This window comes from Ursus arctos, unplaced genomic scaffold (assembly GCF_023065955.2).
Source record: "Ursus arctos isolate Adak ecotype North America unplaced genomic scaffold, UrsArc2.0 scaffold_21, whole genome shotgun sequence".
NCBI lineage: Eukaryota > Metazoa > Chordata > Mammalia > Carnivora > Ursidae > Ursus > Ursus arctos.
This window is the reverse complement of record NW_026622886.1, coordinates 49,974,139-49,998,231: the sequence shown is the minus strand read 5'-3', so window position 1 is coordinate 49,998,231 and position 24,093 is coordinate 49,974,139. Positions and strand designations below refer to the sequence as shown.

General features: G+C 47.5%; 2 protein-coding genes and 1 long non-coding RNA gene across 16 annotated transcripts; 1 reads left to right on the top strand and 2 right to left on the bottom strand.

The window, feature by feature from the left end:
• Positions 1 to 3,793: 3,793 nt before the first annotated feature.
• On the bottom strand, positions 3,794 to 8,331 carry CNPY2 (canopy FGF signaling regulator 2). Of its 4 annotated transcripts, none has more exons than XM_044384710.3 (6): positions 8,307 to 8,331; positions 7,370 to 7,482; positions 7,102 to 7,217; positions 6,052 to 6,255; positions 5,805 to 5,901; positions 3,794 to 5,431 (listed from the first exon to the last, which is right to left on the bottom strand). In XM_044384710.3, the coding sequence occupies exons 2-6, from the start codon at positions 7,455 to 7,457 to the stop codon at positions 5,388 to 5,390; spliced, it is 549 nt and encodes a 182-aa protein (XP_044240645.1). In that variant the 5' UTR covers positions 7,458 to 7,482; positions 8,307 to 8,331; the 3' UTR covers positions 3,794 to 5,387. The 4 variants fall into 4 exon arrangements, with proteins under 4 accessions (XP_044240645.1, XP_026356060.1, XP_026356058.1 ...); XM_026500275.4 differs by lacking the exon at positions 8,307 to 8,331 and adding an exon at positions 8,123 to 8,209; XM_026500273.4 differs by lacking the exon at positions 8,307 to 8,331 and adding an exon at positions 8,066 to 8,153.
• Positions 5,599 to 10,906, top strand: LOC130544438 (uncharacterized). The gene is made up of 2 exons (XR_008960718.1): positions 5,599 to 5,671; positions 7,601 to 10,906. It is a non-coding gene; the product is annotated as an uncharacterized LOC130544438 (long non-coding RNA).
• PAN2 (poly(A) specific ribonuclease subunit PAN2) lies at positions 8,980 to 23,438 on the bottom strand. 11 transcript variants are annotated; one of them, XM_026500263.4, is made up of 26 exons: positions 23,274 to 23,437; positions 22,236 to 22,631; positions 19,228 to 19,397; positions 18,994 to 19,114; positions 18,755 to 18,832; positions 18,113 to 18,380; positions 17,375 to 17,717; positions 17,075 to 17,171; positions 16,118 to 16,237; positions 15,784 to 15,903; positions 15,394 to 15,522; positions 15,067 to 15,266; positions 14,823 to 14,971; positions 14,592 to 14,698; positions 14,304 to 14,402; positions 13,891 to 13,964; positions 13,639 to 13,786; positions 13,197 to 13,367; positions 13,001 to 13,060; positions 12,686 to 12,776; positions 11,475 to 11,632; positions 11,232 to 11,375; positions 10,920 to 11,099; positions 10,486 to 10,579; positions 10,011 to 10,208; positions 8,980 to 9,690 (listed from the first exon to the last, which is right to left on the bottom strand). In XM_026500263.4, the coding sequence occupies exons 2-26, from the start codon at positions 22,515 to 22,517 to the stop codon at positions 9,656 to 9,658; spliced, it is 3,636 nt and encodes a 1,211-aa protein (XP_026356048.1). In that variant the 5' UTR covers positions 22,518 to 22,631; positions 23,274 to 23,437; the 3' UTR covers positions 8,980 to 9,655. The 11 variants fall into 11 exon arrangements, with proteins under 11 accessions (XP_026356048.1, XP_026356052.1, XP_026356050.1 ...); XM_026500267.4 differs by having other exon boundaries at positions 13,197 to 13,340; XM_026500265.4 differs by having other exon boundaries at positions 14,835 to 14,971.
• Positions 23,439 to 24,093: the final 655 nt, after the last annotated feature.

Below are 24,093 nucleotides of genomic sequence, written 5' to 3'. Positions count from 1 at the left end.
CACAGGCTATGGTGCCAGAGTTGGCTGCCTGGTGATCATTTGAGGTCAGCCGAGGCCATGGTATTATAGATACGAAGAGACCCCAATATGTGGAAAAGGAAAGCAAAGGCAGGCTGTCAGTTGGGCGTCCAGCGTCGGGAAATCTAAGTCTTTGACATGCCCCCTTAATATGAAGGCTTCAAAGGGCGCCTGGCTGGCTCTATAGGTGGAGCATGTCACTTTTGATATCAGGGTTGTAGGCTGGAGCCCTACCTTGGGTGTAGAGATTACTTAAATAAATAAAATCGTAAAAAACAAAACAAATGAAGGCTTCTAGCACAGGCCAGAACCTTGGAGTCCTGGGCATTAGTCTCACTGCCACTCCAGTCACATAACCCCATGCAGCCAGCCCACCCCACAACTGGCCATAAGATCAAAAGCTGCAGACTAGCCCCATAACCAAAATCAGGCATTAAGCACCCTCCCTTTTCATCACTCCCATCACTCCCATAGGGCCTCTGGGTCCCTTCTCCTACTTGGCCGTCTTCTAGACACTCTTATCCTATGCTTCCCAGAGACCATTAAATGAACCACGGTACTAAAGTAATCTTCCACATCACTCTTGACTAACTCCTGTAGGTAGACAAGACCTCAGGACCTTTCTACCTCCTAAGAATATCTTTGTCATTGACCTAAGGGCAGAGGAGAACTGACGCAAGGACCAGAACACCTTATCTATAAATCCTAAGCCCCAGATGAACAGTCCTTTTATCTCTTCACATAGCAGTAACAAGATTCAGGAGTCTCAGTACCATTCAACCCAGGTTTAAATAGACCTACTTTATAAAGAAAGTAGTGTATAGCTTCGAGTTGGGGAAAGAGAGGAAAACCACCATTTTCTCTTCTCAAGTTACCTTGTACCTAGCTTCACACCTACCAAACAATACTCCTTTGGCTTGGGGATCAAATAGGTAGGTCTTAGGAAAGAACTTCAAAAAGAGAAGCCAAGCAGAGCCCCAAAGGAACGCTGACCTCAACTACCTTCTCGGTGACTTCAAAGCTCCACTGATCAATATTTGCTCCCAATTTAGCATCTCACAGAGGATTTCCTCCTAACCCTAGAATAGTCTGACCTGGTTTCTGCTCTCTGGTTAATTATCCACAGAGACAAACCAGCTGACCAGAGGCTTGAACTCCAGTGCCCCCAAAAGACAGGGGCATTCTCAGGGTAAGGCTACCAAATAATAATAGTTATTATTATCAATATTATTATATTTATTATTGTTGGAAAGTTTATTTTTAAGTAATCTCTATACCCAGTGTGGGGCTCAAACTCACAACCATGAGATCAAGAGTCACATGCTTTACCTAGTGAACCAGCCAGGTCCCCCCCCCCCCAAAGAGATAACCATTGAGTGGCCATAAGGGTAACCTATTTTGGAGCTCTAATGATTGGAGGGAGGATGGGAAACAGCAATGCTCTAAGCACCTTGACACTGTGTCCTGGAGCCTAGTGTTATGAAGTCTTTATGGGCTTGTTTTGAAGTTGTTTAGTCCTGATGCCCACTACTAAAAAGCCAGTGGGAAAGCCCAGGGATCAGAAGGACTAAATGTTTCCTCCTAGGAGCTAGCTTAGAATCTATCTATCTATCTATCTATCTATCTTTTTCTTCCTTCCTTTCTTCTTCTTCTCTTTCTTTCTTTCTTCTTTCTTTCTTTCTTTCTTTCTTTCTTTCTTTCTTTCTTTCTTTCTTTCTTTCTTTCTTTCTTTCTCTTTCTATATTTTACTTATTTATTTGACAGAGAGAGAGGCAGTGAGAGAGGGAACACACAAGGGGGAGTGAGAGAGGGAGAAGCAGGCTTCCGCTGAGTGGGGAGCCTGATGCGATGCGGGACTTGATCCCAGAACACTGAGATCATGACCTGAGCTGAAGGCAGCCACGTAACGACTGAGCCACCCAGTCCTCCCCGAATCTCTTTCTAAATGTGAATGGGACCTGGGGAGGAGAGAAGAAAGTTAAGGGAGGATTGGCATGAATAAAGTAGCCAAATGAGCTTTAGGTCCAAATACACCTAAGTGCCTGAGAAGAGGGGGCAATGGAGAGAAGGCTTACAATTGAAGTCATCTTGACCTTGGAAGGACCTCTTTAAAATGGACAGAGGCAATGGTGCCCCCTGGTGGTTAAGGGTAAGTGGGAAAATGCAGTCTAAACATCAGTTGAAACTGTCTACTTCAGTAAATCAAGAGTCCTGTATTTAATGGGTAATAGCTAAAATTTATTAAATACTTACAATTTCTAGGTACTATCTAAATGTGGTACACACATTATCTTAATTAATCCTCACAACTCCTCTAAGGGATGTAGATAATAGTATCTCTACAGAGGAGGAAACCAAGGTTTAGATAAAGTATCCTGTTGAAGATCATAGTACCTAATTGGCCAGAAGCTGTATCTTAACTACTAAGCTGTATTGTTTATATGGTGATGACTGTGAACTATCAGCTGCAACTCTGAGTCATTGTTAACTGTCTCCTGGGCACACCAGCTCAGTGTGTTCTATATTTTAAAATATTTTACAAATATCTGTAAAACCTTTGTACATCCATACCTGAAATACATGAGAAATTGTGACCCTCCCGGAATACATAAAGTTAGGAAAGACAGACATCTAGCACCTAAAGTGACCCGGGGGTAGGATGGGTTTCTCATTACAATGAATAATCAGTCTGGAGAAATAGCTGAAAGGAGGATATGATGCCTTTTCACTACTGATTATTAGAGTCAGAGGGCATGTGTTCAGACTTGGAGGTAGTTTTCAAACAAATACAAGTACTAGTGTGCACAGTCACTGGGGACTACATGGAGACTCCACTACAGGGAACGGGATGTGGCAGAAAGACCACTGGCCTAGGGATAAGACGATCACTAAGGTTGAAGTCTTGACTCCCCAGAACACCACCTCTTTGAGCTTAGTTTCTTCATCTGTAAAATGGGAGTAGCATCTACTTCTTAGACTTGGAAAGATTAAATAAGGTGTATGTGCTTGTTATAGGAGTCGCCGCCATGTCTTAGTTCCTTTGCCCTTGCTATTCATTCCTGTCCTGTATTTAAAGGAATCTTGTCCCTGCTCTGGATCCTTTTTAACAGCATAAAAACCCTCTAAAACTTATTTTTGTTTATTTTTTATAAGATTTTATTTATTTATTTATTTATTTATTTATTTATTTATTTGAGAGAAAGAGTGGGAAAGAGAAAGCACATGAGCAGGGGGAGAGGGAGAAGCAGGATCCCCACTGAGCAGGGAGCCCTATGTGGGGCTTGACCCAGGACCCTGGGATCATGACCTGAGCCAAAGACAGATGCTTAACTGAGCCACCTTTAAAACTTTTAAAGGACTAGATTTTCACATAATAATTTTTCTTAGTCACATCCAGATCTCATTTAAAACTGTCTTTGAGAATGTTTAAGTTCTAACATTTTACTGATAAATTAATTTAGAAGACATCTAAAGCTTAAGGTATAACCAGATACGCAACGTTACTGTTTGATCTGCCCAAATACTGGGCTAGAATAATTTGCTGTCGGGAGCCTCCAGAAGGGATCAGATAAATTCGTGGATTCCTTGTGGTGACCTCTGATGTGAATAGTGATGTGCAAACTATATCCTCCTACCGTTCTGAGGATCAAGTCAAGGACGATAATGTGCACTCTTCCCTATGTAGGACACACCCCTGGGTAGCAACGGCAAAGACTCTTGGGCAGGAGAGTTCTTAACAGCTGTATCTTGACAGACTAGTGAGGTGTATCACAAGTAATGTATTACCAACTAACAGTATTTTATTAATACTTGCAAATAATTTGCTTTTTTGTACATTAACACAATTTTGAGTTCCTTCTAAGAGTTTTCTCACTTTTCTGATAAGCTTTCTGAAGGAAGAGTAAGTTTTTAGACACGAAGTAGGCGATGGACAGAATCCTGGGTATACTCACAGGGGTGTGAAGCATATGAACATGATTCATGTGCATCACAGAAGAAATAATGGTTAGTAACAGCTGGTCTGGAGAATGGACTTGACAGGATATAGCAAGGATATAGCATTTCTTATGGCTGAATGAGAGAAGAAGGAATTAACACTAGACCCTGAGTTTAGTTGTCAACTAACATCAGGATACTTGCTCTGAATTAGTTCGTGTGTTAGATTTCATAGGGATTTGTGGTACAAGAAAGCTTCACTGAACCCATTCACTATGTGTGCCAGGCTTAGTGCAAGATATTAAGAGAAAAAAAGACGTAAAATAGAAGCTACTTTACAGCTATATTAGATCAGATTGACACTTGGGAACATTAGCTTATTGATCCAATTTTGCCACCACAGAACTTCAGGACCTATGGTATCTCTGGGCCTCAGTTTCTTCATCTGTAAAATGGGCAGAGGTGAAGCAGACGACCTCCAAGGTCTCTTTAGATTCTAAAACGCTTAATTTAAAAAGTCTTCAAAATGTTTATTCAGGTGTTCTTTCCCTGAGGCACTCCTGGGATACAAATGCTCCATTCCAAACCCTGAGACAGACACACCTGGGGATCAGGGTGTTTAAGAAGCTCCTCAGAGACGGCGTCCTTTAGGTTTTCATCCCCAGGACCCAGTACAGAATCTCTACACATACAAAGTGGGGACAGACTTACAGTCCAGAGTGACAGATGGAGATGATAAAGGTATACTTTAGTGTTGCACTTGGCATCAAATCTAAAAGCTCAGGCCAGCAAGCAAGGGCCTTCATGAAATAACAGTGCTTACCTCATCTCTCCCTATCTGAGAAAGCCCTTACTTTTCAGATGAGTTGATCATATCCATTTCCCCTTTCTGTCTGCTATTGCTGACCCCTCCATCTGGAAGGGCAGGGAGGGGAGAATAATGCACGTCCGTTATTCCAAGACCAAGCTCTGTCTTACTGTATGTTTCATCAGTATAAATACAAGTAATTTCTAGAATCCCATACTACCGTACACTTACCTATGTTCCCTTGCTTATTCAGAGAGGTTCCTCTTCTCTCCACAATTAGACTCTAAACACATGGTACTGAGGAAGCACTGCTAAGTGCTTATCTAGTCTGTGAGTCCAGCAGAAATCTCAGATGGCAAAAGAATGTAAGCCTCAGACTCCTCTTACCTTCATGCTACACCATTTCCAAAGCTCCTCCTTCCCTTTCCTTTCCTATCTGGAATCCCCTATCTTCAAGCCTACTGTAAGGGTTGATTCTGGGTATGAAAAGACAACACAGTTCATACTTTTGGTTTCACAATTTTTCAGTTCATTTCAGTAAAAACATTATATAAAAGGCATTGCCACCCTCTTCCCCTCCTGGGGGTGATCCATCAAGCCTGTCAGCCTGGGCCGCTCCAGTGGTTCATAGCTCATCATGCGATATGTGCAGGGCATGGTCACATAGATCTGCAAATAGCACATAACAGTTTGAAGGAAAATGCCACGCTCATACTGATATAAGCCACTACCGAGAAAATACCCAAAACCAAACTGGCACACACCATCCACCATTTTTCAGAGCGTAACCTTTTAAATGACAAAACATTCTCACTATCCTCTCACCTGTATCTCAGGTGAGGGAGCCACAAATTCTGAAAGCTGACAGGAAGAGAATGGAGAGGAAGAACCCAAGTCCCTAAGTCACAGGTAATCGAAGCCAAGTCTTGAGCTGATATCAGAGGATGGGGGGGGCGGGGGGAGGGAGGTGGAGGAACATGCTAGAGAATGTGCCGGGTTCCAAAGGGCTCTGAGGACAGGCAGTAAAGCGGGAGTAGTTTACCTGTTCGCTTACTACAAAGTTTGTCTTTAACATTGTCAGCCTCTCGGGAAAAGAATTCAATGAGTTCATCCTCATATTCCTCCACAATGCTCTCACACTGTCAACCCAAGGGAGAAATGAGTGAGAGGGGGTGGCAAGAAGAAGCCTTCTGCCCCCACCTCCAGAGAGGAAGAGGACACAACTTGCCACTTGGGCTCCAATAACTCCCCGAATTTTCAAAAACCAGCTACCCACTCCCAAAGCTCACCGCAAACTTGAGAGTGCCACTGATGTCTGAATCAATTCGGATGCCCTGTAGGTCCAGTTCACTGGATTCTCCATTCCGGCCCACTACACGTACGTAGTTCTTGCGGTGAGTGGAAGGGTCAATCTGTTCCCCATACTCCTTCATCCGGTCACATACCTCCTCTAGCAGCTCTGTGAGGTGGGCCTCTGAGCGAGCATAAGGCACCTAGAAATGTCCTCAGCCTTGGGTCACATTCTGCTACGTCTGTACATTAGTAATTTATATCCTTACTTTTCCTTCCAAATCTAGTTCAACCAACCTATTCTAAAAAGCCTTCCCTAATGAAAAACAGTAGTTTATCTGTATAGTTCCAAATGCTTTCAAATATATGACCTTATTTACCTCACTATACAATTCTAAGAAATGCAAAGTGTCATTAGCTCCAAATTCTAGATAAACAGAGACCTCTTGGATTAATCCTAGTTAACTATGTGTTCTTTTCCTGTGAATTCCCTTAATTCTTATGGGTGTAAGCTAATGATTTTCTTTCTTTGTATTAAGCAGACTAATACCTATCCTCAACAAAAGCATTAGAGAGGCAGTATAGGCTTGGAGGATAACAATTATTAAAGCATCTCACAAACATCATAGCCTTAACTTTTCTTTATATACTGCTCACCAGATACAGCTTTGTGTATTTGTGTTACGTTTTCAACTAAAACATAAATTTCCTAAATACAAGAATAAGACCTTCTTTTTTGAATGAATGTTTGTATGTATACGATTATGCCATAGTGAAAACATGAGTGACATGAATTAAGGATGTGGAGAAGGAGGCTGGTCAGGGTTTGCTAACAACTACAGCAGAAATAAAGTCTTAAGATTTGGGGCCAGGAAGCAAGTGCATAGGGTATAAGCCTCCAGCCTCTTACAAATGAGACAGCCCAATCTTTTCGATATCTCTCTGGGTCAATGTTTTCTTCATTTCTATTAAACCAAGGTCCTTAATTAGTTGAGTTCTCATTCAAAGTCCGAGTGAGCTACTTTATTTGGGGGAACAGTAACAGTTACCTCCACCACTGACTGGCTGCCATCCGGATTAATTCGGAAAGAGCCCATCTGAAGGGTCTTCTTGGGATCCACCTGGGCAATTTCCCACTCTAGTTCATCCACCAGAGCCCTGCAAGCTGGTGTGAGGGGAGAGATGGGAGGAGGGAGGAGGGAAGAAGGGAATCACCCAGGGGTTTCCATTCATCCTTCTCCCAGGCCCTGGATCTCATGCTCTCCCAAGGCTCTGTTTTCCCCACCCTCCTTCTCTCACTTCTCTTTGTACCCTTACCTCCACAGTGTAGATCCTGGCTCCTTCGAGCCCAGGCAGTTCCCAGCAGGGCCCCCAGAAGCAGGGCCAGACAACCCCAGCCTTTCATCTTTAGCGGAACGGGGTTGCTCCACCTGGATTTGGGTTGGAATAAAACATAGGTGTGAACAGGCGGCTCCATGACCCCCACCCCCCCATCCCTCATCCCAAGGCCTACAAAGGCCTCACTGTGACTCTGACTCTACTTTTCAGGAAATGGCCAGGACACAAAGGGACTCCTCTGTTCCCAGCGCTTGAGGACTCGGATTCTCCCGGCGGTGAGTGAGAGCGCGAGCTAGGGACTTGGGGCTCAGCCCTCCAGATGCTACGTCGACAGGTGAGGCCCCAGATGTTGGTACTTCAGCGTCGGCTGCCTAGGGCGCACAGGGTTATGTGGCAGCTGCGGAACAGAGGCTGGCCACTAAGCGAGGACGGCAGGCACAGAGGAGCTGCCGGCAAGGGAGGCAGCTGATTCCCGCCAGGAGGCAGCGAGGTGGTGGGCGGGAGAAGAGCACTCAGTAACTGGGGCCTATTTGGACCCACCACCTTAGATTACAGCATCCCCACCTCCAGCCTATAAGCTATTTCCCGTGCGGACCAGCCCCCTTTCTAAGGACGCCGCCACGGCCTTCGCTCGAGTCCATCCCCGACACTTAGGGCCACTCGCACCCGTCCCACCTCTGCTCCCAGGGCCGCCGCCGTGGCCCAGGCGCTCGAAAACGGCCGGACTCTCACTTTAGCTCCGGACCCTAGCACCTGGCTGCTGGGGAGCGGGGCTGTCCAGGCTTCTCCAGAGCGCTCCGGCACTTTCCAGGCACGGGTGCCCCAGCGACTGCCTGACCCAGCTCCCCCCACTCTAAGCGGGCGCCTAAGCAGGGCTCCGGTGCACGGCGGTGCGAGCCCCACACGAGAGACCGACCCCAAACCCGCCCCTCCAAACTCTCGCGCGAACAGGCAGCTCAGGACCGGCTTCCAGGCATCGAGGACCCCGGTGGATCGCAGAAGGACCCAGACTTGCGTGGCGAGCAGCTCCACGTGACCACCAGGGGTCAGCCGAAGAATAGGAGTGGCCTGAAGCAAGGACAGAGCGCGGCGTGACGTAAGGTGGCGGTCAGACGCGCGCGCGTGTCAGTCTAGGTGGGCTAGGACCTTCCAGAAGAAAGGTGCACGGCTAGCGGGTGAGAAGTCCTGGTTTCTAGTCAAGAAACTACATCTCCCAGGAAGCACCGCAGCACTACAGAGATCCTGTTAATATCTACAGGTCTCAAGATAACCTGAAACCTGTAGTTTGTCAGCTCCTCCAACTTTCCTTTTGCACAATTAAGGAGGAAACCATACCGTACGTTTAAAAGAATCCGACCTTAGGGTACCAGGCAGCCACAGCAAAGACCTAACATTGTGCAGGAAAGTCATAATTATATTCCTCCAACATCTTTAACTTTGGACTCCAGAGCTTCACCTTCATTTCTAGATGGAAATTTGAAAGCTTTGTTTTTTTCCAGTTGTAAGAGAAAGCCAAACAAAAAGTAGAGGAGGGCTTAAGTCCGAGCATCCCACAGTCCCAGGTCTCTAATGACATAGATGACAGCCAGTAACAGTTTTGTTTTTATTTTATAAAACATGCAGTTTAAAACAAAATTTTAAAAAGTAACAAAACTTGGAACAGGAGAGTGGATGGAAGACAGATGCTTCTCAGCTGTCAGCAGGAGTGAAGCCAGCAGCCAAGCTTCATCTAGGACCCAGAGGCCCTTTTGGCAATGATGGTGTTGGCAACACTGATTTGCTAGGGCCACCAATACTCTATGTCCTGGCCCCTCCAGGCAACCCTCAAGCAGTCAGAGATTTGAGCTGTCTTGAGTTTCTGTTGTAAGCCTGTCACTGTCCAAGACTTCAGTCCTTAGCCAAGTAGGAACTGAGAGTACTAGTTCCAGGAGCATTTTGTTGTGTTGTGTTGTGTTGTGTTGTGTGTTTGCTTGGATATTAATTACCCAGGATATTTATTGAGAATACCAATTACTTTCCATTTGGGTCATTTCTAGACTCTGTTTCTGGCCTGCTATTTTGCAAAGGATGAAAAAGGAATCTGGCTCCTCTTCCCTTTGCAACAATTCTGCTGCATTCCAGTTCTATTAATAGCACCATCTGCAGACCCTGAGCAGGTCCAATTCTGGAAGCGGACAAGGTATAGCCAACTTGGGAAGCCATCTCCCAGTTCTGGGGCCACAGAACACTGAAGGGAGAGGGGTAGTTCGCTGGGAGAGGGTGAGGTCAGAGCGCCAACACTGAGGAGAAGACAGCTGCATCTGTCAGAGACAAAACCAAGAGCATTGACTCTTAAGGTGAGTGTAGAAAAAGCAAGAGAAAAGAGGGCAAGCCTGCCCAAACATTTTAGAACTGGACAAAAGGAGGTCAGGATCAATGGAGTTTCAGTAGTAAAATCTATCTCACTGAATGTTGGGAAGATTAAGTGCTTTATGAACTACTGAGTGCCTTACAAATACAAGGTAGGGGTGGTACTGTTGCTGACATCACCATGATCATTATTATCATTGTGGGTATAATCTTCACATATGCAATCTAACCCCACCCTGTCCAGTTTCCCTTGTCCCACTTCAGGTCTTACTCTTGGGGCTTGTCTGGCCCTCAGGTTCAGGCACCTTCCAGTCCATCTTTCGACCCTTCTCGTAAAGACCCTTGAGCACTTTGTGGAAGGACTCAGGCTCGGTGCCATTTTTGCTTAGCTCCAGATATTTTCGGTAGAGCTGAAGAGCTGTGCGGGCATCCTCAATACTGTCATGGGTTTCCCCTTGAATCTTCAAGTCTGGGGGAATTAGAAGTGGAACAGTTTGGTACCTAGCAAAGGAAGGTAAGAACATGTCCTCTACTCACATCTCCAGCTCCCAATAAACAATAAAAAACTTGACTGCCCCTAAGGGAAAGAGCCAAACACCATCCCTAGTGCACAGGGATACTGAAGCTACTTAAATCCATTAGTAACTCTCACCACTAACTCAGGGTCCTCCCTACTCCTCTGACAACTCCAACATTTTTTTCTGCTTACTGAGCACCACAAGGGCCTACAAGGTACACCAACTCACCTAGAAAGTACCAAGCAAGGAATCGCAGGGAAATCATTCGTTTTCGGGGCATGTGAAAGAGATAGACAGTGTCAAGGACTTGGTCCTTGGGCACCTGGCAGAGATAAAAGAGTGGGAAACTGAAGGCAGGTGATCATAATTTCCCATTCTCCAAAAGCACAACATATACCCTAAAGGGCCCACATTCAAAGACTCCTAAAAGAGCCCTGCCCAGGGGCGCCTGGGTGGCACAGCGGTTAAGCGTCTGCCTTCGGCTCAGGGCGTGATCCCGGCGTTATGGGATCGAGCCCCACATCAGGCTCCTCTGCTATGAGCCTGCTTCTTCCTCTCCCACTCCCCCTGCATGTGTTCCCTCTCTCGCTGGCTGTCTCTATCTCCGTCGAATAAATAAATAAAATCTTAAAAAAAAAAAAAAAAAAAAGCCCTGCCCGAACCATGAGGTTGATGACCCGGAAGTCCTTCTGCAGACCATGACCCACAAACTTGACTCCAATGTCAATAAGAAAACGAAGCTTTAAGTAGGTAGACTTGAGAGTTGTGAGGTGCTTAGAGGAAATCTTCGCATCTAGGTCTCCTGGCTTTATCCCCGAGTACTGAGTCAAGTAATCCACCACCTAGGCACAGAGAAAAGGGTCAGTCGCTTGGGAGGTGAGGTGCAGAGTATCCCTCTACCACTCCTCCCTGGGTTCTAGAGCACTCTACATACACACAAGGTCCGTCTCACTTGCCCCTCCATATCCTAATACCTGCTCCTGGGTAGAGATGTAGTCATCAATGAAGGGAATACCCTCATTGGGTCCCTGGCCCCGAACACAGGTGATCCTCGCTACTGACATCTGGCTTGGTTTGATGGTAGACTTGGTGCCATCACTGCGTAACTCTGCTTCCTCCTACGTGAGAAGAGTTGATAAGGAAATCAGAGAACTGCTTATGACTCCTACTATCTCCAGGGTTCTGTTCCACCACCACAGCCTTTTGGACTTTGTTACCTCATTAAGGGTGACAAACTCAGCATCCAGGCCCACCAGGTCCCCAACCTGTGGCATCTCATTCAGCATCAGTGGAATAAAGGTAGTATGTGTTTTCCGCTGCTTCCGTGCTAGTGAGGCTTCAGCCAGCAGGACACTTGCCTCAATAGGGTTCTTGACTGGAAGGGAAAGTCCAGAAGACAGATGGCTGGGGAAAGGGAAGTAACCGTAGAAGGGAAATCCAGATGGCTGACCAGAGACTGGGTCTACACTGTGATCCCTCAATCATCAAAGCATGTGAGTAAAAAGATCATGTCTGATGAACAGATGGATGGAACAGATCAAATCAGAAAACTATTAAGAAATATGTTAAGAAAAAACAAAAAAGGGGGACGCCTGGGTGGCACAGCGGTTAAGCGTCTGCCTTCGGCTCAGGGCGTGATCCCGGCGTTACGGGATCGAGTCCCACATCAGGCTCTTCCGCTATGAGCCTGCTTCTTCCTCTCCCACTCCCCCTGCTTGTGTTCCCTCTCTCGCTGGCTGTCTCTATCTCTGTCAAATAAATAAATAAAATCTTTAAAAAAAAAAAAGAAAAGAAAAGAAAAAAGAAAAAACAAAAAAGAGAAGAAAGAGTAAGACTTTAGCTTTGGTCTTTAGCTTTAAAAAACCAGAAAAATAAAGTTGCAGGGAAACTACGGTTTAAAGGCACCAAAAAGGGGGTGCCTGGGTGGCTCAGTCGTTAGGCGTCTGCCTTCGGCTCAGGGCGTGATCCCAGCATTCTGGGATCGAGCCCCGCATCAGGCTCCTCTGCTGGGAGCCTGCTTCTTCCTCTCCCACTCCCCCTGCTTGTGTTCCCTCTCTCACTGGCTGTCTCTCTCTCTGTAAAATAAATAAATAAAATCTTTAAAAAATAAAAAATAAAATAAAGGCACCAAAAAGGGCCTTAATAAGGAGTTAATCTCCAAAAGAAGATGAAAGCTTCACTTGGGGGGGGGGAAGAATGATTAGAATCAAAATCATAACCTTAGTCATTTTGATCAGATTTCCCCCCATCAGCTCTTCCCCACTACACCTCAGGATCTCCAGATTCTAAATTTAAGGGCCGATGAACAGGACTATCTTTAGTATCCCTGGAAATATTAACACTGTTACCTGTCCTAATCTTAACAAGATCTCTTCCTAAAGACCAATCTAAAGTGCCCACACCCTTTGGTCTACTCTGTACCACTTACTGTTCAGGTTGTATTTGGAATTAAGATTCCTTTTGACGTAATAAAGGATAGCAGGTACTTTCCAATTCATGTCAAACTGCACAGCTTCGTGCTATAAAAGAAAAAGCACTTAATGGCCTACGTATATGTCCCTTTTTCCTTTTTCCCTAGCCAGACAAAAGATAGAACTCAGGTGCTATTTTTAATTCTGCTAACGCTTTTTATTCTTAAGGATCCCCGCCTCCCTCCCGAATCTGCGTGGCATTCTCTAGGATGAGGATGGGAACGCGAGGAAAGGGGGAGATGAAAGGGACAACGGAATGTGTTACAACTAACCTTATCAATAGGTTCAATAAGAAAGTCATTGAAGAGATACCACTGCTGGTGGGTAACACCCTGTGAAGATACAGAAAAAAGATGGATGCTAAAGTGACAGCTGGACCACACCGGCTCAGACTCAAGATAGGGACAGACCTGGGACTCCTCAGTGGCTACCACCAGGAGTGTCCCTGCCGCGTATAATCTCACTTACCTCCTTACGCTGGTGGTAGGTCTCTCCAACTTTGATGTGAGCCACCAGGCTGCCCCCTGTGCGTGAGTCCAGGATGTGCACCACAGTAGCCATCAGGTCATACACATAGACACCATGCTCCTCCTCTGCCCTGGCTGGGCCCCACTGTGAGGGGGTACCCAGGCTGCTAAGCTAAGTTTAAGGATGGGGAAAGAAGGGGAATGGGGATAGAGGACAGGGAGTTTGGAGTATGGGGATGGGGGACCAGGGTGTGTTCTCTCCATCCTAGCCCAGCTATGAGTCTCAATACTGAACTGAGTCACTCTGGAAAAGCCCACAACTGGTAAATCCTCGGCTTTATTCCCTTCCTTTTCCCTATACTAAGTTCCATCTTCCCCTTGCCCTGCTTCTGTCCCAACCTTCTCTCCCTTATTCCCCTTTCTCTTCCCAGTTGTTCAACAACCTGTATCTCATCCCCATCAGTCCAATTGCAAACATCCAGCCCTTTGTTCTTGGTCATCTTCATGCGAATGGAGAAAGGAAGCCAGACATTCTTCAACTCCTCAATGGAGGAACACATGAGCATGCCCTCTGGACTTCCTAGTTCTTTCCTATCAGGACAAGAGAATTAGAAATTTGTTCTGAAATCTAGCCAGTGACAAGAGGAGCCACTGGGTAGCTCAATCCTTTGACTACTGCCTCAGGCTGTACGTACCAATCAGCCAAAGCAAACTCCTTGTTCTTGGAGATTTCTCCACCATGCTTCTTTATTGCCATTTTGAAGGCAACCTGAACACAAAAGAAAAAATATCTGATTCCCAGGGTGCGTGGCTGGCTCAGCTGGTTAAATGTCCAACTCTTGGTTTCAGCTCAGGTCATGATCTCAGGGTCATGGGATCAAGCCCCGTGTCAGGCTCTGCACTCAGCAGAGTGTGTTTGTCCCTCTCCCTCTGCTCCTCGCCCTGCGCTCACGCGCTCTCTCTCCCTCCCTCAAATAGGTAAATAAAATCTTAAAAAAAAAACAACAAAAAACCTGATTCCCCAGGAACATTAATCACAAATGGAGCACAGAACGGAGAGCAAACTAAAAAGTACACCTAAAGCCCTGCTTCCAGACCTGGTCCTTACCTCAGCCTGCATTCTCCAGAAATCAGCTTCTTTCAAGCTGTTCACCTCACAGTTGATGACGAGAATATCTGGCAGATGGCGGATGTTGCGGGTCTGAATCTGAGAGGACAAAACAAACAAGGAGTGGCAGGGAGCCTACACGAAAGGAACCTGGACGGGAACAGAGAAACTTGGGCCTGCACTTTTGAACTGAGGTTCCTCCCACTCCCTATGGCTCCCTGGATGGCAGTGCTGACACGGCCAGTGGCAGAGGAGAGTGCAGCCAAGTCCCCAGCACGGAGGGCTCACCGTGGGCTGGTACTTTTCACAGTTGTCACACCAGGCCTGTGTATTCTGCTCCAGGCAGATGCTTCGCTTTAGGACCTGAGCAAAGTCACAGCTCTTCCCGGTTTTATCTGCAGGGAAACTGGATGCTTCACTCTATGTCCACCCTTTGGCCCACTGTTAGCCCCCCAACACCCTCTCCTTGATGTTCCGGGACGTGTGGGGGAGGCTTCCCGACCCAGCTGCAGGGTATACCACTGGTGCTACCCTCGGGGTAGGAGAGCGTGAAGAGCAGGGTGGATGAGGCTCGCACGGTCTCACTGCCACAGCGGCAGAGGCTGCAGTTCTCCATCTCACAGCTGAACAGCTGCCCGATGACCGAGTCCCCCGATGAGCAAAAGCTGCTAAGAGTGGGGAAGGCAATGCATGCACATGGAGGCAGTTAGGAGACCCGTGAAGTCACCAAGGGGCCTTCACTGTTCACGGCCCGATATCATACCTGCCTCCAGCACCTCGATAAGCCTGGGGTACTTCGAGCTCCTGCATGTCCTGATGCAGCTGAGTGAGAATGAAGCGATTCCACCTCTGAATAAGCCTGGCCAGATTGCCTTTGCCTGAAGCCTCATCTGAGTCAGCCAGGATCAGACCAAGGGCTGACGCCTCAGGGATGGTGCGGAATGCCCGAAGAAAATTACTGCCCTGGAATCCAGGAAGTATGTTGGTAAAATGGGGCAATTTTCTCTTTTGTGGTCATTTGCACAGCAATGTCCCCACCTACTCTCCACCTCCCTTCCCCTTTTATGGTCTCAGGTCTCCAGACACTGACCTGACAAGGGTCACCTCGAGAGAGATCCAACATGTGGAAGAGGAAGCCCAGCTCACACGCCAAGCAGAACTCCTTCTGGCAAAGATGGTTCTGGATTAGACAGCGAACAGGCTCCAGGAAGTAGAGCACCTGGTGGGAAAGGCAACCGGTGTGGGGAGAAAGAAAGACGGGAAGGTTAAGGGAGCTGGTGAAGAATACAAAGCAGGAGGCCACTGAAGAATGGAATGCGCACAGGCGATTTGAAGGCTGCGGAGCAAGAAAGAATGGTAGCGGAGGCCATGGTAAAGTGGGCTTGGTTGGAGAGGCCTGGAAAAAGAGTAGTGGGTGTAGGGCTACAGAGAAGGAGAAATGCAGTAGGCGTGTTCAAGTCGCAGGCGTACCCACCCTTACCTGGATCATGCAGTTACAGTAGGCATTGGGGATGTGGGGCTCTAATCCAGCAAACAGGGTCTTATTGTAGTGTTTGAAGTCAAAGTCCTCCAGCCCTAGCTTGGAATATTTGATGGTTACCTGAGGCAGAAACAGTCTGAGCAAGATGAAGATATCCTCAGAGTCCCCTGTATCTTCCGAGTAGTCATAACCTTCCCCGGAACCTCCCTCCCGAGTCCAGGTGGTAGGTGAAGGCATCTCGACTGAGTCCTTCAGTCCTTTCTCGTATGACCCCTTTTCCCAGGGAACCTTTCCCCACGTCCCCGAGGGCTCCTTCCTTGGTATCCCCCAGCACCTTGCGGTACTTCTTAGAAACCATGTGGAGATGTGGCTCCTCTTCCCGCCCTATTGGTGACTCAGTGACCTGGCTGAAGCTGTCAAATTCACTGTCAGACTCCTTGAGTCGGTAAGGAATCTAGAATTTTTAAGAAGAGGTAATTTTGTTGGATGTCTTAATTATCTTTGGTTTCCCCCCACCTTTATCCCAACACGGAACATTCAGATTTCGTGGGGGTTTTCAGCAGCCACTGCTTCCTTTTTATTCCCACTGCCAACACCCCACCTCATCACAGCTGGACAACGATGATGGCTTCCCCACCGGGATCTGCACATTCACCTTGTCCGGCATCCCACTACCAAACTCTTCCAAAAAGCCTATTTCAGCACGTCACTTCTCCCACTATACACTTGGTATTCGAGGCTTCACAACTGGGCCCCTTCCAACCTTAACGTCTGGCGATTTCTCAATACTGACCACTGCTATAGCCAGACTGGTCCAGTCACAGTCCCCACCAGACATGCCTTTTGCAGTTATGCTTCTTGAGACCTTTGCTAACACTGATCTCTCATCTTGAACATGCACCCATGTTACTTTCTACTTACCCATCTTTCACCTTTCCAGCTCAATATCCACCTTTTTCAGTAGGTCTTCCCTGACTACTCTGGCCCAGAATAACACTTTCCCTCCAAACAGCCCTGGCACCAAATGTTTGTAACAATCCTTCAGTGTTTCACAAGAGAACATAATTTGTTCCAGACAGGTCTTATCTTTACCAACTAAAAACTAAACTTCTTAACAGTAAAGACAATCTTCTGTATCTCTGAATTCTCCCTCACACCTAGCATGGTACCTTTGATTCAGTAGGCCTCAAAACACCTTTACTGACTGACTAAAAGCAAAAACTCCTGCAGACTAGTAAAGAAACAAGACAGGAGAATGGCTGGGAGCTGCCCCTCTCCCCTCTGAACATACCTGATTGCGCAACCGGGTGCGGGGGTTGGGCGCATAGCCAATGAAGCCCACCTTCTTCATGGTGCGAAGAATCTCTGCATCCACAGGGGGTGCGCGTCTGTAATGTAGTATAGTTCTAAGGCTGGGAGGTTGTGGTGTCTGCCCACCAAAACCCAACCAACGCCCAAGGAGCCAGAAAAAAAGAAGATACTGAAGGCAGACAAAAATCAGGAAAGGCAATGACTACTACAGGGCTTGCTGAGAATCCTGGCATCTCGGCCCTTTCCCCTCCCTCCTTTTGGCCCAGATGTAAGGTACAACCTGGGAGCTGGAGCGGAGTTGGCCGCAGGCCAATCAGAGAGAAGTGTGTCAGTGGTGAGCGGGACAGGGATGAGGGAAAGAGGCAGCAGGTCCTGACTCCAGTCCAGAGGAGGCAGTGAGTCCACGAGACAGGGCAAAGCAAACTCGGTCTCACGGGAGTAAGGGTTGAAGGAAGGCTCAGGGGAATCAGTCCAGAGGTGCACACAGCCCTCAGAATCCCCAAAGGCCAGGGCCTGCTTGCTGGCTGATACGTCAAATGTCATTAGCAGAGGCCCTACAGGATTCACATGAAAGATGTCTGCTGGGTTGGCCAGGCCTGTGGGCTCACAAAACTGGCACTGCCCTAGAAGAGAGGAGGAAGCTCAATGAGCCCTGGGAAGCTGAAAGGGGGCCGTTCTTTTATGCCCTGGTATCAAGGAAAGATGGGGCCTCAATTCATGCCTAGAGATACAAAGAATACCATCGGATGCCTTCCCACAAACCACAGGCAAGTCTGCTACCCAGTAAAGGCAGTTCTAAGGTTGTTTTGCCTGCTCTGCCTTTATCTTGTTCTGTGTTCTTCATACTGGGGGAAAAATAAAAGTCCTACTCTCTGACCAAAACTAAGTGAGACCCTGACAGCCCACTGAAAGGTTACTGTTTTCTCCAACAAAGAGGTTCCCGGGAGTACGGTCCTTCTGGTACCTAGTTCCCCTTCACTCATCAGTGCCCCCTACCCCACCCTATATTCCTTCCTACCTGACTGGGAGATGATAGCAAGTCGAGAGGTGTATGTAGGGATGAAGCGCAAGAAGGCGGGATCCACGTGTACTTGGAGCGGGGTGATGGCACGCATCATGCGCAGGTCATACACCTTGAGGAAACGGTCACAGGCCAGGCCGGTGAGGCGGCTGGAGAAGCCACAGGCGGCCAGCAGGTTGCCATGCACATCAAAATCCGACAGACTCCCCGAGAAAGCATCAAACTCATGCTCCACCTTAAAAGTACGGAGGTCTCGCAGGGAAACCTGAAGAAGAGATGACGGGGTTATCTTCCAACACTGTCATCAGGAAAAGGACCTGCCACCTACCTCAAGGCCCCTGCCCAAAGAACTAAGGCTCTAGGATACAGGCAATTAAAGCGCAGAAGAGGCAGAAAGAGAAGCCAAGCGTTGAAAGGGACCCCAAAGAGAGCTCTTGTTTACTCTTTCGCCTGGAAGGTATCTAGTTACAACAGAAACCGTTAGGGTGAAAGATAATCTAGTATAATGTGGCTGAGGAGGAACTCCGTTCACTCCTCCCGTCCCTCCCACTACAGCCCCAGCATTGAGGGAAAGGAAGAGCCCAAGCACACGTCTGATGAAACGGCCTTGTGGTAGGAGGAAACACAGAACCGAGCCACCTTGCCAGACGTGTGGCCACAGAAGAAGAAGCGATTTGTCTGCCTCATAATAGTGACTCCAGGCGTTTCGACGGCATACTGGGGAGGAAAGCAAGAAAAACCAGTGAGAATAATTCTTCCCACAGACCAAAGGAACAGAAAGGTCGCACATACACTTAGTCATGTTCCCAGCCCAGATATATCCCCAGCTCCCCGAAAGTCTCAGACGCTGCTGGGTCTTTCCTGCCCCAGGCTTGTACCTTCTGAGTCTCCTGGACAGTGTTAAGGTCAATCTCCAATATGTGGTTCTGCAGCCCACCAACAAGCAGAGTGCTGCTGTCCGTCAGCAGGAGACTGTGCATATCCTCACTTTCCTCTAGCCTGTGGTGCAGAGAAAAGGCTAAGGGACCCGGCCCTCAGAAGCTTCCAATTCTTTAGTCTTCCCGTTCTAGGAGGGACCCTCTTTCCCAGTCTAGAGCTGAGAAACCACTTACAGGTAATCAAATATAATGAGGCCCCCACGGGCCATATACTTGAGGTTGTTCTTGGTGAGAAAAAGGATACCATTTTCCAGGCTCTGGATCTGTCGTATGTCATCACTGCCATTGACCTGAAAGGATGAGTAACGCTCCAAGGCTGGGCCGAAAAACGAAGTAGCATGGCCCTGTGGGGAAAAAGATGAGACACACCCTGAATGGAGGGGCGGGGCCATCCCAGATACAGGTCAGGGCCTGGACGTTGTTCAGCTTTCCTCCATTCTTGCTTGGCCTTTCCCGCGGGCAGCCCCTAAGGCATTAGCCCAGGGACCGATCTAAGTGATAAAGACATTGATGATACTATCTATGTTCCTTTAATGCTTTACAAAGTACTTTTGTAAACACTACCTCATTTTATCCTCACAATGACCCTGCTGAACCGGTAAGGGCTCAGTTGGTTAGAATAGTTTCAGGTCAGGGACGTGGGTCCGATCCTGCAGTGGCTTTCTGGTTCCATAGTCAAGTCTTATTCTCTACCGGCTGTCTGCGAAATGTGTACTGTGGGTCACAGGCTGGAACAGAGAGAATGTGAAACTCATTCCACCCTTGACTCCTACGACATCGTTCACTACTGGTTTCTCTGCTGACTCTTAGCTCATACCTTCTCCTTCTCTGTTTCCCTTCAGACCACTCTCTTGAGACATGGCTATTCCCAGTCCACTATTTTCTCACTAGTGTTCCTAGGTAATCTCATCCATTCTCAAGGTTTTAGCCATCCATGTTTTTAAACTGATGGATCCTTACTCCCTTCCCTAGCCCAGACCACTGCCTCAAGCTTCAGACTTATACATCCAAATACCTACACACATCTCTCTTTAGATATTCCATGAGAACCCCAAACTCATTACATTCCAAATTAAATGTCATTTTGACCTCATTTCAATCCTTCTTAAATACATTCCCTATGGTACCATGATCTATGTAATGGACTAAGTCATTGATAGTCAACTTAAGTCTTGTTTACTTCCTAAGTATTTCCCAAATCTGTGCTCACGTGTGCTCACGTATACATCTCTAAATGCTTCACTCAGGCCTTCATATTCTATGCGAACTGCTACAATAACCTCCAAACTGACCTCATGGAGTCCTGCCCTGTCCCCCTTAAACCAAACTCTCTACTTCTACCTCAGCCCTCTAAGATACAAACCTAACCTTATCATTCTTTTTTTTAAGATTTTATTTATTTATTCGACAAAGATAGAGACAGCCAGCGAGAGAGGGAACACAAGCAGGGGGAGTGGGAGAGGAAGAAGCAGGCTCCCAGCAGAGGAGCCTGATGTGGGGCTCGATCCCAGAACGCCGGGATCACGCCCTGAGCCGAAGGCAGACACTTAAGGACTGAGCCACCGAGGTGCCCCTAGCCTTATCATTCTGGATAAAAATCTTCAGTGGTGTCAAGTCCAAGCTTTTTTAACACAGCATATGAGGTTTCTCTGGAATGTTCTCCCCCCAGGTATCTACATGGCTTCCTCTCTCCCCTCTAGAAGACTTAGAATGGACAGCATGGCCTGCATCCAGGTCTCTACTCAAATGTGGCTTTGTATCAGAGAGACCTTTCCCCGACCAACTATCTAAAACAGTAACACCTCCCAACCTTCGTTACCTCAACCCCCTTAACTCCACTTTATTTTCCTTAAAGATACTAAACAACATTTAATATATTACAAAAAGATTTTTGTTGCCCTCTTAAATGTTCATTCTAAACCTAGACCACAGAGCAAGGTCTGGCACCTAGTAGGCGCTCAAAAAACACTAGTTGAATGAAGTCATGTCTATCTCTTCAGCTTTATCTCCCAGTGCAGTAAACCCCCATTGCTTATAGTTCCTGCACTCTGCTGTTACACTGTATAGTATCTTGGAAATCTTTCTCCTGTTGCTTTGGCCAAGACAGCATTTTCCCCTCTTCTTCACCTGACTTCTACTCACGTCTCAAAAACTCACTTCAGGTATCACTTCCTTCTGGGGGCCCTCTGACCCTTCTCTACCCAGTACATGTTTTTATACTGGCACTTAGTAGTTTATATCTTAAGTTTGTAATTAGTAAGTGAAACAGTTTAGGGGCGCCTGGGTGGCTCAGCTGTTATGGGTCTGCCTTCGGCTCAGGTCCTGATCCCAGGGTCCAAGCCCCACACTGGGCTCCCTGCTCAGCGGGAAGCCTGCTTCTCCCTCTCACACCCCCCCCCCCATTTGCGTTTCCTCTCTTGCTGTCTCTCTGTCAAATAAATAAATAATTTTTAAAAAAGTGGAACAGTTTAGTTTCTTCTAAAGGATCATGAAGTTATCTGTTTACATATCGTTTTTTCCTCATTGTTCTATAAATTCCTTGAAGGTAAGGATTATGTTTCATTCAGCTTTATTGCCTGGGCCTAGCATAGCAGTAAACAGTGCCTACTGAAATGAATGTATTACCGAAAAAGCTCATTCTTTCTAATGAAAAAAGCACAATTCATGCTCTATGGAAAGTATATTAGTAAACCAAGGATAACATGTTATTTCTTACAAAATCTTGGGCTCCCTAGCATATTGGTAATTTTTTTAAAAAAATTTTCAAAAATCAGCCTTGATAACTGCTCTCACAGAGATTAAAATCAGCCAGAGAAGACAAAATGATTCCATGTAAGGTACACAGAAACATGTATTAAACATTCTATAATTATAAAAATGGAAAACAGAGGAGGCGCATTAGAGACTGGATTTGGACACCACAGACTAACTGATGGGTACAGTTATCAAGATTAATCAAAGCTTGGAAGGGGCAAATAGTGGTAGAAATAGGACGACTTCTGAAAAAGAATGCCTATGTAACTTCTCCCTGGATCCTATGGTTCCTTCCACTGCCCTCCTCCTGACTTGACTGAGACACAACTAATTCTCTGGCTCCCAGTAAAGCAGCTGTTTTGGGCTAAAACCAGATAAAAGACCTCCAACATCTCGTTTCATCCCTCACAAAGGGGTACAGTTCTTACCCCGTGGCTTCCCACCCACAGCATCTCCTCGTGCAAGTCAAAGTGGGAGACGGAGACAGGCACACCCACTTCAGCCACCACACTGTGCAATTCAGAGTAGACACCTTCCATTATGTGCACTGACTCCTGGACAGGAAGAGCCTCCAAGGCCACCCCCTCCGGATCCAGCTCCACATTCTGTAGCAGACTTGGGTTCAGGTGGGCGTCCAGGACAGGGTCCAGGGCAGAATGCATGGCTGGGGCATACTCTGCCAGTCCAGGGTCCAGACCCTCGAAGTTCATGATGACGATGGCAGATTAGACCCTTGTCACACCCTCCCTTGCAACAGCCCCGTAAGAGGCCTGACCCAACCTTCAGCAGAACAGCACCAGTGGGCCTAGACTGGACATCCTGGCCTGCAAAGGGAAAGAGGTAGCTGAGTCAGTGGCAGGCCCAAGTACTTGTATTTAGTGTGTTCTCCATTATCAGGGCAGGAGGGAGATGAGGCAGGCAGATGTGAAAATGCCAGGTAGGGGACGAAGCAGGCAGGGAGGGGATGGGCAGTGGGGGTAGAGGTGAACGTCTAGTCCCTTTTTCTCCTCTGGTCCTTCTGTACTCTCCACCACCCCACTATCTCACCTAATACTTGACTTCCTTTCCATCTCCCTTCAGGCCTGCTCACTTGCCTGGTTCACCCCAGAACCATCAGTGGAAGGAGCAGCAACTGCGGGATTAGAGTTAGGCAGGGGGGCTAAAGTGCTTGTTTCCCCAAATTAGGGATGAGGAGTGGGGGGTTGGGAGGTGAGAACCAGAGAAGTCAGTTTCCCAGAATCCTCTGCAATGTTACCCAGGATTCTCCAGGGAAAAATAAGAATGTCCAGTTACCCACAACTGGGGCGGGGGTGGGGGGACATGATGAAAATGGTTAGTTACCCACAATTCTCTAGGGGAACCAGAGAAATCAATTACCCAGAATTCTCCCCCGGCAGCGGGGAGGGGAGGGATTAGGGCAGGGGTCAGATGTGTTCTTGGGATGCTTATGGGGATTGGGTCATTACCAAGATTTCTCCATGGCGGATATTTTGGAGCGCGTGGAATTAAAACGAGTAGGGGGAGAGAAAGCGCCGTCAGCTCCGCGGGAAATTCCAGTTTCCCCAATTCTCCCCCGCGCCTGATGCTCAACCAAACCCTACGGCGGAAAGGACGTCGCTCTCCCACTCGGAGCTTCCAATCAGGAAGGGTGTGGGGCTCACCTAAGCCAATCAGAAGGAGCCAGGTACAGAAGGCTCCGCGAGAAGACCCGTGACGTAAGGACTGGGCAAAAACAAGGTTACGGGCCGCCGGTGGGGACAAACGGTGTCAGACCTTGGCCGTATTTGGTGTCGTGAAACGTAACCCCTTCTTTTTAAACCTTTGTTTGAACAAAACTAGAGAACTCGCTTGGAAACCTGAACTCTCAGACTCCCTATAACTTTAGAGACTCTAGAATAAGGGACGCCCAAGGTAAAGTACTGGGAATCGACTGCTGGGTATTCCCAGGATGGTCCAGTCCACCCCCTCTGGCCGCGGTACTCTTGTGAGCTACTCCGCCACCTCTCACCCTGTTGCCCCCGAAACTCGCCGGCATTTCCTATCATTTCCAGGAATGGGAGAGAAAAAAGGAAGCGGGAGCTAGGCTCTTAACACGGCCCAACTAGCCGCGTCTTCTACGATTCTGTAGGCATCCATCTGAAACTCCCATCTGTGATTATCCCCTCCCCATATGCCCCGGTGGTAGTCCCAGGGAGCAAGACCCCTCAGCTATCAAATTCCCCTAGCTCTTGAAGCTCGGCATTCTCACTCAGAGGGGGATGAGCAGGGCAAATTGGGGCATTTGCT